The sequence below is a fragment of the Sphaeramia orbicularis genome, chromosome 7 (genome assembly GCF_902148855.1).
Source record: "Sphaeramia orbicularis chromosome 7, fSphaOr1.1, whole genome shotgun sequence".
In the NCBI taxonomy this organism is placed as follows: domain Eukaryota; kingdom Metazoa; phylum Chordata; class Actinopteri; order Kurtiformes; family Apogonidae; genus Sphaeramia; species Sphaeramia orbicularis.
Window position 1 is genome coordinate 406,164 of NC_043963.1, and position 12,122 is coordinate 418,285.

At 43.3% G+C, this 12,122-nt stretch overlaps 1 protein-coding gene across 4 annotated transcripts in view; it reads left to right on the forward strand.

The window, feature by feature from the left end:
• The window catches only part of trim33 (tripartite motif containing 33), an 83,214-nt gene that overhangs the window by 52,454 nt on the left and 18,638 nt on the right, over window positions 1–12,122 (forward strand). For 3 of the 4 annotated variants that reach the window (XM_030138933.1, XM_030138935.1, XM_030138937.1), the window contains 7 exons: window positions 123–255; window positions 3,189–3,252; window positions 6,254–6,407; window positions 8,156–8,535; window positions 9,631–9,742; window positions 9,868–9,942; window positions 10,779–10,931. In XM_030138933.1, the coding sequence (XP_029994793.1) occupies window positions 123–255; window positions 3,189–3,252; window positions 6,254–6,407; window positions 8,156–8,535; window positions 9,631–9,742; window positions 9,868–9,942; window positions 10,779–10,931 (1,071 nt within the window). Of the gene's footprint in view, window positions 1–122; window positions 256–3,188; window positions 3,253–6,253; window positions 6,408–8,155; window positions 8,536–9,630; window positions 9,743–9,867; window positions 9,943–10,778; window positions 10,937–12,122 lie in introns of all 4 variants that reach the window. The other variant, XM_030138934.1, reaches the window with a different exon arrangement.

The window sequence follows — 12,122 nt, forward strand, 5'->3', positions numbered from 1 at the left end:
GAGTTGATGAATGGTTTCAGCTCTAGTCCAGATGAGCCTGTGTGTGTTTGGAATGAATCCTCGAACAGACAGCCTGTGACTTCTCCATCCCATGTTTTGTTTTTTCCCTTTGGTGTCCACAGCTGGAGGACGCTGGTTCCAGTAGTCTGGGCCATCTGCTGTCCCGCTACATCACAGCCAGTACACAGCATCAGCTGGGCCCAGTGGACATGAACGCCTCACCTGGACTGTCCACACACTCCCCTGGATCTTCAGGTACACACTCACCTGCAGAGAGGCTCTGTCAGTTCAGACGGTATAAAGCACCTTAACATCCAAAACAGACACATGTAGTCTAGGGCCAACTGTTTTCCACCACATGACCACAGACTCAGCACCCAGCATACATCACAGACTGTGTTGTGTGTGTGTGGAGGTACAAATGTGAGGTTTAAAGGTGCAGTCTGTAGGACTTCTGTTCTCAGTCATTCTAAAATGGTCCTGACTGTCACAGACATGAAGGAATCCTGTTCATTTCAATCCTGATCTCAGTGACAGTAGTAGTCCAGACAGAAGATTCACATTTGTAAAGCTCTGTGTCAGCCCCCAAATGGTGGTTATGATGTCATTGTGTGTTTTGGTCTGAGGCTCCGCCCATCACCTGTCTGCCAGTCACAGAGTCAGTACCTTTGTTCATCCAGGTTGGCAGTTCCACTGAGCTGCAGCTGAACATTTTTGATCTCAAATATCTGACCGGAATAAACCCAAAAGGACTACAGGGATTATTCCAACTACGACAAAGAGACAAAGAGAGAAACAAAACAAGGATCTGGAGGAGAAGAATTAGAAACAGACGACTGAAAGGAGAAGAATTAGAAGACTGACGCCGACTCTGCCTTAGACTGACCACCGTAAGAACCACTGAGAGCCGGGACCACCGTCTGGACCCAGTCCCAGACCGATGGTCTGTGCACCCGGTCCCAGACCGTTGGTGTCTTCTCCCGGGGTCAGGCTGCAGTCTCTTGTCTTGGCCAGTGTAGGACTGGTGAACAGACCTGGTACTGGTGCAGGACTGGTGAACAGACCTGGTACTGGTGTAGGACTGGTGAACAGACCTGGTACTGGTGCAGGACTGGTGAACAGACCTGGTACTGGTGCAGGACTGGTGAACAGACCTGGTACTGGTGTAGGACTGGTGAACAGACCTGGTACTGGTGTAGGACTGGTGAACAGACCTGGTACTGGTGCAGGACTGGTGAACAGACCTGGTACTGGTGTAGGACTGGTGAACAGACCTGGTACTGGTGTAGGACTGGTGAACAGACCTGGTACTGGTGCAGGACTGGTGAACAGACCTGGTACTGGTGCAGGACTGGTGAACAGACCTGGTACTGGTGTAGGACTGGTGAACAGACCTGGTACTGGTGCAGGACTGGTGAACAGACCTGGTACTGGTGTAGGACTGGTGAACAGACCTGGTACTGGTGCAGGACTGGTGAACAGACCTGGTACTGGTGCAGGACTGGTGAACAGACCTGGTACTGGTGCAGGACTGGTGAACAGACCTGGTACTGGTGCAGGACTGGTGAACAGACCTGGTACTGGTGCAGGACTGGTGAACAGACCTGGTACTGGTGTAGGACTGGTGAACAGACCTGGTACTGGTGCAGGACTGGTGAACAGACCTGGTACTGGTGTAGGACTGGTGAACAGACCTGGTACTGGTGTAGGACTGGTGAACAGACCTGGTACTGGTACTGGTGCAGGACTGGTGAACAGACCTGGTACTGGTACAGGACTTGTCTCTGTCCGTGGTATCTCCTTGTAGTTCAGTGTTTTCAGTGGAAGTGACCTCTGCATGTAGCGGTGTGGAATCCGAAAAGGGGCGGGGGGGTTGGTAGTCCAGTGTCCGTGGTTCGTCCAAGGGGTGGTGGTGGGGGGGTACAGTAGCGATCCGTACTTGTAGTCAAAGGTAAACTTGCGGCTCATTTCCTTTTCTCTCTCTGCTGAATGTGTGTCAGCTTTCATTAGTGTTCAGGACGTTTGTCTGTTCTATATCAGACTGATGTAGAATCAGTCTGGGGAGGATTTATTTGTCAGAACTTTATGCTGGACAGGGTTAGTGGAAACACTAGTAGTACACGCTGATGCGGGATCTGTCAACCCCTAGTCTGGGGGGGGGGGGGGGGGGGGCAGAGGATACCAGCTCTACAGGATTTGAATGTGACTGCAGAACCAGTTTGGACCACAATCCTACAGACGACACCTTTAATGGTTGAAGATTTTCTGTGGTGGAACACAGCTAGTGCCTCCTGGACCTCAAAGACCTGGTGAAGGTCTGGTTCTCCTGGTTTTGATTTGTTCTGAAAACTAGGTCAGGTCAGAGCTTTGAATCAAAGAACATAATACTAAGACCTAAAATCATCAAACCTAAAATGACAGCTGATACCAACTAAAACAAAAGGAGTAGATGGAACCGACATTCTGCAGCGTTCATATGAATCACAACAGAAATATGTGCGACAGGTCAGACAAACTTTGGGTGCACCTCCAAAAAAGACTAGGGCTGTAAGAAAATATCGGTTCTGCAATATATCACGATATTTTATTTCACAATACTGTATTGATATTTTTAGGTATTTATTCAAATGCAGATATTGTAGAGGTTCATTTTTGGTTTTTTGCTTCTATTTTATTTATTCTTATTTCACTCTTTTATTCAATAATGTTCATTCCTTTGTTTGGATTGAACTCAAATCCTGTTCTGATGTTAGTTGTGAACTAATAGAATCTGAACATTTGAACAGGATCTGAAACTGGAATGTCTGTAAAACTGAATTTCAGTTTGAACACAGTTTGAACATTTGCTGATAGAACATTAGATCCTGTTGGGATCAAATACAAATGTGTTTAGGATTTGAGCAGATTTCTGCTGGAATTCAATTCTTCAAGTAAATAATCATTTAAGAAAAAGAAACAAACAAAAAATTGCCTTTTTAACATTATCATGATATATCGTATGGTGATCCTAGTATTATGATCTGTATTGTATCTCCAGATTCTTGCCGATACACAGCCCTAGAATCAAATGTCTTGGTGTTTTTTTTTTGTCTGTCATTGCATACAAACGTACCCTATAGCAGGTTTTTATCATGCCTCAGTGCGTTGCTGCTGTCCTGTCTCACCTGTCCTGTGGTCTGTGTCTGCAGGTGTGTCCAACGCCCATACCCCAGCCCGTCCTTCCAGTACGTCCAGCACAGGCAGCAGAGGCAGGTAAGAACCACTGGAAAAACACACCACAAAAAACCTTTAACCTGTCCAAGTCTGTCGGAACTAGAGCTGTAACAATTACCGGTATAACAATAAACGGCAGTAAAATCACAGACGGTTAGTATTACCGTTTAAATTCTAATTCTCACGATAACTGTGTTTGATTACCGCACTTTTCGGGGAAAAACCCTATGTAAGATCTGCTTTAATGTCAAATATTTGAGTACAGTTTGAATTTATTACAATTTTAATTTTCTATACCTAATATTTGGAACCAATATTCACTTTTAAAGTCTGTGAAAAGGTTCATTAAGCATCTGTGTGTTATTTATGCAATAAATTATATACGTGTTTCAGATCAGATTTTATATTTTTGTGTGTTTTCTGTCCTTTTGTGTTTTTATAGTAGGTTAAAGTGAAAAAATAATAGACAGATGATGAAGTTGTGCTGAAAAAACAGATCCCAAACATGGGTATAGTAAACATTACAATAACAGTCCCAAAGTCCCTTCTGTGTCAGAAACATTCCAATATTAACCCTTAGTAGTCTGAGTCTATTTTGTCCGTTTTTCAGTCCTTTTGATTTGGCCTTTATATACTATAGAAACAAATTGTTTTATTTTGTTTTTTTTTTTTTTTTCCAAATACAACTTGGTTAAATTATTTCAGTGTGTGTATTAGTATTTTTTGAACATTTTGAGCACAATTTCAACTATATATATATATATATATATATATATATATATATATATATGATCAGTAAGCATGTCTATAAACTGTATGTATATCTATGAACTGAGGTTATAAAATTAGTGCATTTATATTTAGATAAATATTGCATTATTATTACAGATTAGAAGATTATTGCAGGACTTCTTGCACATAATTTCCATTTGCAGAGTTCTTACACATTGGAAGTGCCTGTATGATCCATGTGGTGTAAGTTGGATGCCCACTAGAGGGCAGTATAAGGAGGAGTGAACACAGCTGTGGTTAACGCTGACTGCACACACAGGAACCCTCACATCCTGTTCATTAGGGAAGTGACTGTAGTTCTGTGTTCTGTTCAGGTTCTTTTCCTGTTCTATTAGAGTATTTAGGTTTCACATCCCACTGGAGAATCGCTCTCATCTGTGCACTAACATGAACGGTGGCTGCATTCATGCATCTACAGCAGAGCCGTCAAACATGCATCCCGGGGCCCAAATGTGTCCCACCCCAAAGGTTCCAATCCGACCCCTGGGATGAATTTCCAAAGTGTATAAATTCCACAGTCCAGGCTGTGGAACTCATTTTAGTGTCAGTTCCACATCCAGACCAATCTGATCTACAGTCAAATAATAACAGCAGAAGAACAAAAGAAGGACTGCAGATTTACTACTGGGTTTGATGGGAAAAATAATATTCCATTATGTCTGTAAATAATGACAGCTGCAAATGTTTGTCTTTGTTTTAGTGCAAAAAATAACATTAAATTCTGAAAATATTTCCATTTCCAAACTCTCCTGTACCAATAAAATGTGACTAACCTGAACAAATGTGACCAACCTGAAATGTCTGTATTAAATTCAGTCCAGTTTGAACTTTTTTCTTCTAGAGCCTGACCGATATGGGATTTGTGGGGCCGATGCCGATACTGATACTGGGGGCTAAAAAAGAGCCGATAACCGATATATTGGCCGATATATGAAATAAGAACACTGATCTACACTGGATATAATAATCTTATATTAGATAATTGTGGACAGGTGGATTAACAGTTGCATAAATCTGTGTTTATCTCACAAATATAATTGACACAACTTTCAAATGCAAACTATGCAACCCCAAAAATAATTAGAACACAAATATGACTGAGCACACAATTCTGTTTTCACTCACAAATGTGGATGTGTCTGCCTCACAGCACTACAACTGCCCATGTGGATTTAGGACTAAACTGAGCATGTGCAGAGTGAATTTGGTCAGTCCTAAGTTGTTCCTGATTGGAGCAACTGCAAGAGTTACAACTGGCCTATGTTCCAGCTGTCCCCAGTCTCCCCTACACTATTAACACCCAGGCCTGTCTGCAGAATGAAACTGTGAGGGAGACAGGAAGAGCACGGACATGGGGATGTGTGGGGGGGTGAATACTTCATGGGGGGGGGGGGGGGGTCTGTGATTTTTGGAGCGGGGGGGTGGGGGGTGGGATTAGCAGTCCATCCTCGTCAGAGTGTGCGGTAGCGGTCCATGATTTTTGCCGGGGTGGGGGGTCAGAACGGGGGGGATAAGCAGTCCATCCTTGTCATGAGGGGGGAATTATGTGATTGTGTGTGGGGTGATAGCGTCATTGTCCAAGCAGGAGTGAAAGTGAAACTAACTCGCTTTAAAATTCCTCTTATTCTCCGGGCAGTGCACACACACACACACACACACACACACACACACACACACACAGGAGCAGTGAGTGACAGAATCTCCACGCAGCAAAAAAAGTTAATATATCGGCTACATATTGGCCGATGTTGATTAATTGGTGATACGCTATAATCGGCCCGATTAATCGGTCGGGCTCTATTTTCTTCCTGTTCCTCAGTGTTTAGTGTCTTTGTAGATCTGATCCAGAATGCACATGGACTAATGAGAAGTGGAGGAAGAAGACTGAGAAAATTACACTGATTTTACGGAAGAAATTTCAGTTTTTTTCAGGTTATTCACATTTTTTTGTTTGAATAGTTTATAATAGTAAGTATTTTCATAATTTAATGGGTTTTTTTTTCACTAAAACACAGACATAAATTGTCAGTTGTCCTTATTTCTAGGTTATTCTGTTGTTATTTTACTGGTTGGGTCCACTGCAGATCAAGTGGGTCTGAATGTGGAACCTGAAAGAACAGGAGTTTGAGAACCCTGGTCTACGCTCATGTGAACCGTCAGCAGACATGTGCAGTGTGCATGACAGGTGGCTCATAGGTGGAATGGAACTGCACCTGTAAACGCTGTGGTGTGTGTGTGTGTTTTACAGCTGCAGCTCCTCTGGCAGGGCTGCGGCGTCTGGGTCCAGCGCCGCTGTGGACCCGGTCCGGGTGAAGCAGGAGCCCGGCACCGACGACAGCTACAACTGTCCATCATCATCTGTGAAGACGGAACGAGGAAAGGACGGGAGGAGCGCCTGCATGGTACGAGCACTGACGGACAGGTGACACAGGACCAGGATGCACTGCTCTGACACATGTGACCACAAAACCTGACCACCTCCTCATGTCACTACTGACCCAGTGATCAACAAGTAAAAAGAGGATGGACACTAAGAATCCATTAGACTGTGTTTCAGAACAAGTGTGTTTCAGAAACCATGACCTGGCTACGGTGACCGTCCCACTGAGCAGGTGGTGACCACATGTTCAGATGGACACAGGTCTGGTCTGTGTGGACCAGGGTGGTACTTGTGTTTGAACAGCTTGGGCCTGTTAGAGCCAACTGGTCAAATGCTCATGTTCAACCTTCCATGTTTGGTGGAAACTGTGTTTGCCTGCCTGTCCTGTTGGCTGCTGCTGTGACATCCCATAATACAATGAGGCACCTGAGTGTTATTGAATCAGCCTTTGGATTCAACAGTAGAACTGGAACAATCAGCTGTTTGAGGAGGAGATTAAAGACACAGGAGTAGGGCTGCACAATTAATCGTTAAAAGATCATGATCTCGATTCACACGTGTGCGATCTCATTTCTAAACACGGACGATTCTTAAGCATTTTATTTGATGGCTGCATTACAAACAAATGCCCACAAACGCAGAACCGCCACTGCCTCCTCCCTCAACCACTGGTAAAGCTTCTTTACAACACATGACCTGCTGCTGTCAGCTGGAGTTGAGTGAAGAAAGAGTGAATGACAGCGGAGGAACGACTGCGGTAAAGAGAGGGAAATGGATGAAACCCCCAGTGGGAGGGGCCAGAGTCACCCACCTGAACTCCTGCACAGTTCAGGTTCACATTCGTCAGTGTTCATCTCATGTCTTTTCTGTCGTCCAGATCTAAGTGTGTTTTCATTTTCACTTCTCTGACTTCTGCTGTTATTCTTCTTCTCCTTTTCTTTTCTTTGCCTGTGACGATAACTCGGCCTTTAACCAAGAATCTAAAGTCTCCCCCTCTACAAAAATTTTATATTAAAAATATTCCGTTGTGCTGCTGAGAAGTTTCTTTGCGCTGCAAACTTTCACAGATCAGCTGACATTGCTTAGCAACCGGGACCATAAGTGCAGGGAAAAGGTCAATGAACATAAAGTTTCACTTTCACTTCTGCAGGGGCACGGACTGCACCGCCCTGTACCCCCATAGTATAAGTAGGACGGAAACCGACGCACACACGGGTAACCGGCCCAAACTGCACACGTGTAACCCCCGCACACACACAACCCCCCACCCCCATTACACACAGCCACACCAACAAATCAATTCCACAGCAAACAGTGCATAAGTGAGCGGACTACTGCAGAGGGATATGAAAGATGCCAATCAGAGGTAAAAGAACCCATTTTCCTTGGCAGCGGTGAAATAAACATGTTGTGAAAAAAATCGTGCCAGAGAATCATGATCTCAATTCTAAGCAAAAGAATCGCGATTCACATTTTTGCCAGAATCGTGCAGCCCTACACAGGAGGCAAAATTAAATTCAGAAGTAAAGAGTTTTGAAGTTGAAATTTGAACCATCAGTCTTCATAGGTGCACTTCCATCTCCTGTTTAGTTTAATATCACAACAATGAACCTATGGACCATGAGCAATGGGTTAGGCTCCACCCCCGCGACCCTCTGGAGTTTGAAGCTGTTCAGAAAATGAATGTTTCAGATAAACAGTTGTCCTGCTGTGAATCTGGTCTCTAGTGTGGTTTGTGTAAATGCAGATGTGATGCTTTCCTTCCTTCAGATGAACAGTCCAGATAACAGTCCTCATCCTGGACTGGGAGGCGTGTGCACAGCTCCGTCTGCGGGAGACCGGATCAAAACCGAGCCCCAGTCCGACACGCCGTGTTCGGGCCTGAACGGCTCCTCCTCCTTTTCCACTCTGACCTCCACTACCTTGGCCAGCGGTGGCACGCCACTCACCAACGGCAACGCAGACAAAAGGGCGGAGACCAAAGAGGGTGGGGTTCCAGCCAACGTGGCCAATCCCACCCAGAAAGACGATGACCCCAACGAAGACTGGTGCGCTGTCTGTATAAACGGCGGCGATCTGCTGTGCTGCGACCGCTGTCCGAAGGTTTTCCACATGAAATGCCACGTCCCCACCATCAAAATCTTTCCAAAGTAAGTGTTCAGATTTCCACTGTCGATTAACGAAGCAATTAAATGATCAGGGGTTTGACAGTATTTTTCATTTTTGCCATTTTATAAGCCAAAGAATTAGTTTATTTAGTTGCTGATGCAGATATTCAGATCATGTCAGAGGAGAAAAGACTCAAATATAAGAAGATGGGACCAGAAAACGTCATTATCTGATAGACGTCTGGACAGAAGAACGATCAGTGGTGTCTAATCCTTTTAATTCACATACACACACATACAGTCCAGTTACAGTTATGCAGTTATACAGTTAGATTTCAAGTGGGTCAGAACTAGTAAAATATTATTAGAATAACCTATAAATAATGACAACCTCAGATTTTCTCTTTGTTTTTTGGTGTAAAAAAAGTACAATTACATGAAAATGATCTGCCTTGGTAGAGGTCTGCGTTCTCCGAGTGCTTTTCTAGTTAAACATTGTATCTCAGTGGTTTCAAGCACACAGACCCAGTTGTGTGTTTTTCCTTCTGTCTTGCTCATGACTCTGTGTCTCTTACGCCCCGTTTCCACTGCGTGGTATCGGCTTGACTCGACTCGTCCTTTTTGTGTTTCCATTATGAAAAAGAACCTGGAATCTGGTACCTGGTACTAGTTTTTTGGTACTACCTCCACTGAGGTTCCAGGACTGGGGACCAGATACTAAAAGGTGGCGTGTACACACTGCAGACCACTGACTGGTCAGACAGTTTTCTCTGTGACCCGCCGTTTTACAAAAAACAGATGTGGAAGTGGAAAGTAAATCTGTGGGTACATTAACCCACATGAGAACAGCCCAAAACTACACCAGGGTCGGTCCAGGAGATTCAGTCTTTGGTGGCCGACGTAAAAATTCAGACGAGACAAACTGCAACGAACGAGTTTTCAGCAACTCTGAACAGACGACATGGAAGTAACGCACCGCATCACTCTGACGACCAGGTACTGTAAAGTCAGTAGTATCCTGGAATGGAAACGGTCTGCAGGAATACTGAGTTGAGCTGAGCTGAGCTGGTTCCATGTAGTGGAAACGCAGCATTAGTGTTTTTTCTTCAGTCCTGCTCATGACTGTTTTTCTTTTAGGGGTGACTTCCTGTGCACGTTCTGCCGGAGTGTTTCCAGTCCAGAGATCGAGTACTGTGATGACAGCAGGAGAATCAAGGGCGAGCGGAGCCTGAGTCCTGAGGACCAGAGGGTCAGTACAGTCCAGTCCAGTTCCAGAACCCATGGGGGGGGGTGGGGGGTGGGGGGGGGTGATGCTGCTAACTCTGTCCTTCTGTCTGTCCTTCTGTCTGTCTGTCTGTCTGTCTGTCTGTACAGAGGTGTGAACGCATCCTGCTCTTCATCTTCTGCCATGAACTCAGCGTGGGCTTCAGGGAACCTGTGCCTAGTTCTGTAAGTTCAACACACAAGCATCGAGTTACAGTTTAATCCAGGGGAGTCGAACTCATTTTCTTCCCGGGGGGGGGGGGCACGGCACATTCAGCTCAATTTAATCTGAAGTGGGCCGGGCCAGTTAAATACTAGCATGATAGCCAATAAATAATGAAAACTCCAAATTGTTTTAGAGCAAAAAAAACAACAACATTCATTTATGCCAATATTTACATTTACAAACTATCCAAACAAAAAGGACGTGAATAACCTGAAAAAAATGAAATTTGTTGAGAAATGTAAGTACAATTTTATCAATATTATGCCTGGAATTATCATTTATATACATAGGCATTTCAGATCTGATCTACAAAGGCACAAAACATTTAGTAACAGGCAGAATATTGTTAAAATTGTGCTTAATTTTCCTTAGACATTTCAGGTTGTTCATATTTGTTCAGATTATTCACATTTTATTGTTAAAGGATAGTTTTGTAAATGTAAATATTTTCACATAATTTTTCCAGAAGAACGTGTATTTTTTCATTATTTCAGGGTTCTTCTGTTCTTATTTGACTGTAGATCATATTGGTCTGTATGTGGAACCTGAACCTAAATGATTTGGACCTGGACTGTTCATGTCCTCAGGGTCATTTTTACACTTTCATCCTGTGGTCCAGATTGGAACCTTTAGTGGGCTGACCCCCAGGCTGCATGTTTGACCCCCCAGCTGTACCAGTTCCACCCACAATGTGTGTGAATGTACTTTTTCCAGTTCATCTGTGGTCAACGTCATAAAGTGTCCTGACCTCTACCCGGTTATACAAACGCTCTGACCTGCTTTCTGTCGAACGCAGGTGCCCAATTACTATAAGATTATCAAGCAGCCCATGGACCTGAAGAAGGTGAAGAAGAAGCTGCAGCTGCGCAGCTCCCAGTACTACCAGTCCACCCAGGAGTTTGTGTCTGACATGCGGCTGGTCTTCAAAAACTGTGCACAGTACAACGAGGTGAGTAGCATGAGTTCTGAACAGCTTATGGGGATGGCATCGGCTAATGTGTGTGTGTGTGTGTGTGTCAAGGTTATTATTGTTAACGAAATGACAGAAACTAGAATTGAAAAAACATTTTCGTTAACTGAAATAAAAACTATAATTAAAAGAAAAAACGATTTAAAAAATGTAAAAAATTAAAAAAATAAAATAAAAAATAAAATAAATGAATAAAAAAATAATAATAAAATAAAAAAAGGAAAACAGAAATAAACACATAACTAACTGAAACTATATTGTGTTTACAAAACTAACTAAAACGGATAAAAGTTATGGATAAAATTCCCTTCGTTTTCGTCTTTGTCAATGTCAAATTGATATGAGATCGATTTATTTCACTCTCTCAGTTTTCTGTGCTGTCTCCATACGACACTTTTTGCTCCGTCACTTGTGTTCACTTGTGGTTTCCAGTCGTCTTCTGGTCCCCACTCTACCTGGAAACATGGAGACTAAAGCAGCAGAGTCTGTCTGGGATTGATTTGAATAGGAGCACAGAGAAGAAGAGAAAAGAGACCACTGAACTACAACTGAACTACAACTGAACTACAACTGAACTACAACTAAACTACAACTAAGCATTTAGGGAAAAAAAGAAAAACTAATTAAAACTATCAAACCTGCTCAAAAAACGAATTAAAACAAACTGAATTAGAGGAAAAAAAGTCAAAACTAAGTAAAACTAAACTAGAATGAAAAATCCAAAACTATTAGAACCTGTGTGTGTGTGTGTGTGTGTGTGTGTGTGTGTGTGTGTGTGTGTGTGTTAGACTGATATGAGGTTAAAGCCACAGATCCACCACCCCCAAACTCCAGGGTTCATTAAAGCCCCATTTATTTATTTAGTTATTTAGTTAGTTATTTAATGTATTCATTTTGTATGAATTTTTTATTTAAATAAATAAATAAGTAAGTAAAGCCCCATATCTACCAACCCCTCATGGGTTTGGACCTTTGAGTCGGTTCCAGTTCCAGTCCTGAGTTTACAGCGGTTCACCACTTTCTTGGTATACTTTATTAAAATGGAGGATGATCATAGCACGACTACATTTACTCATTTCTGTAAAGTCCTCTCCTCCAGGGCCACACTTCCCCAGTTATTCACATAAATCAGGAGGCGTTACTTCGGATATCTGAAAATATCAACAGGGG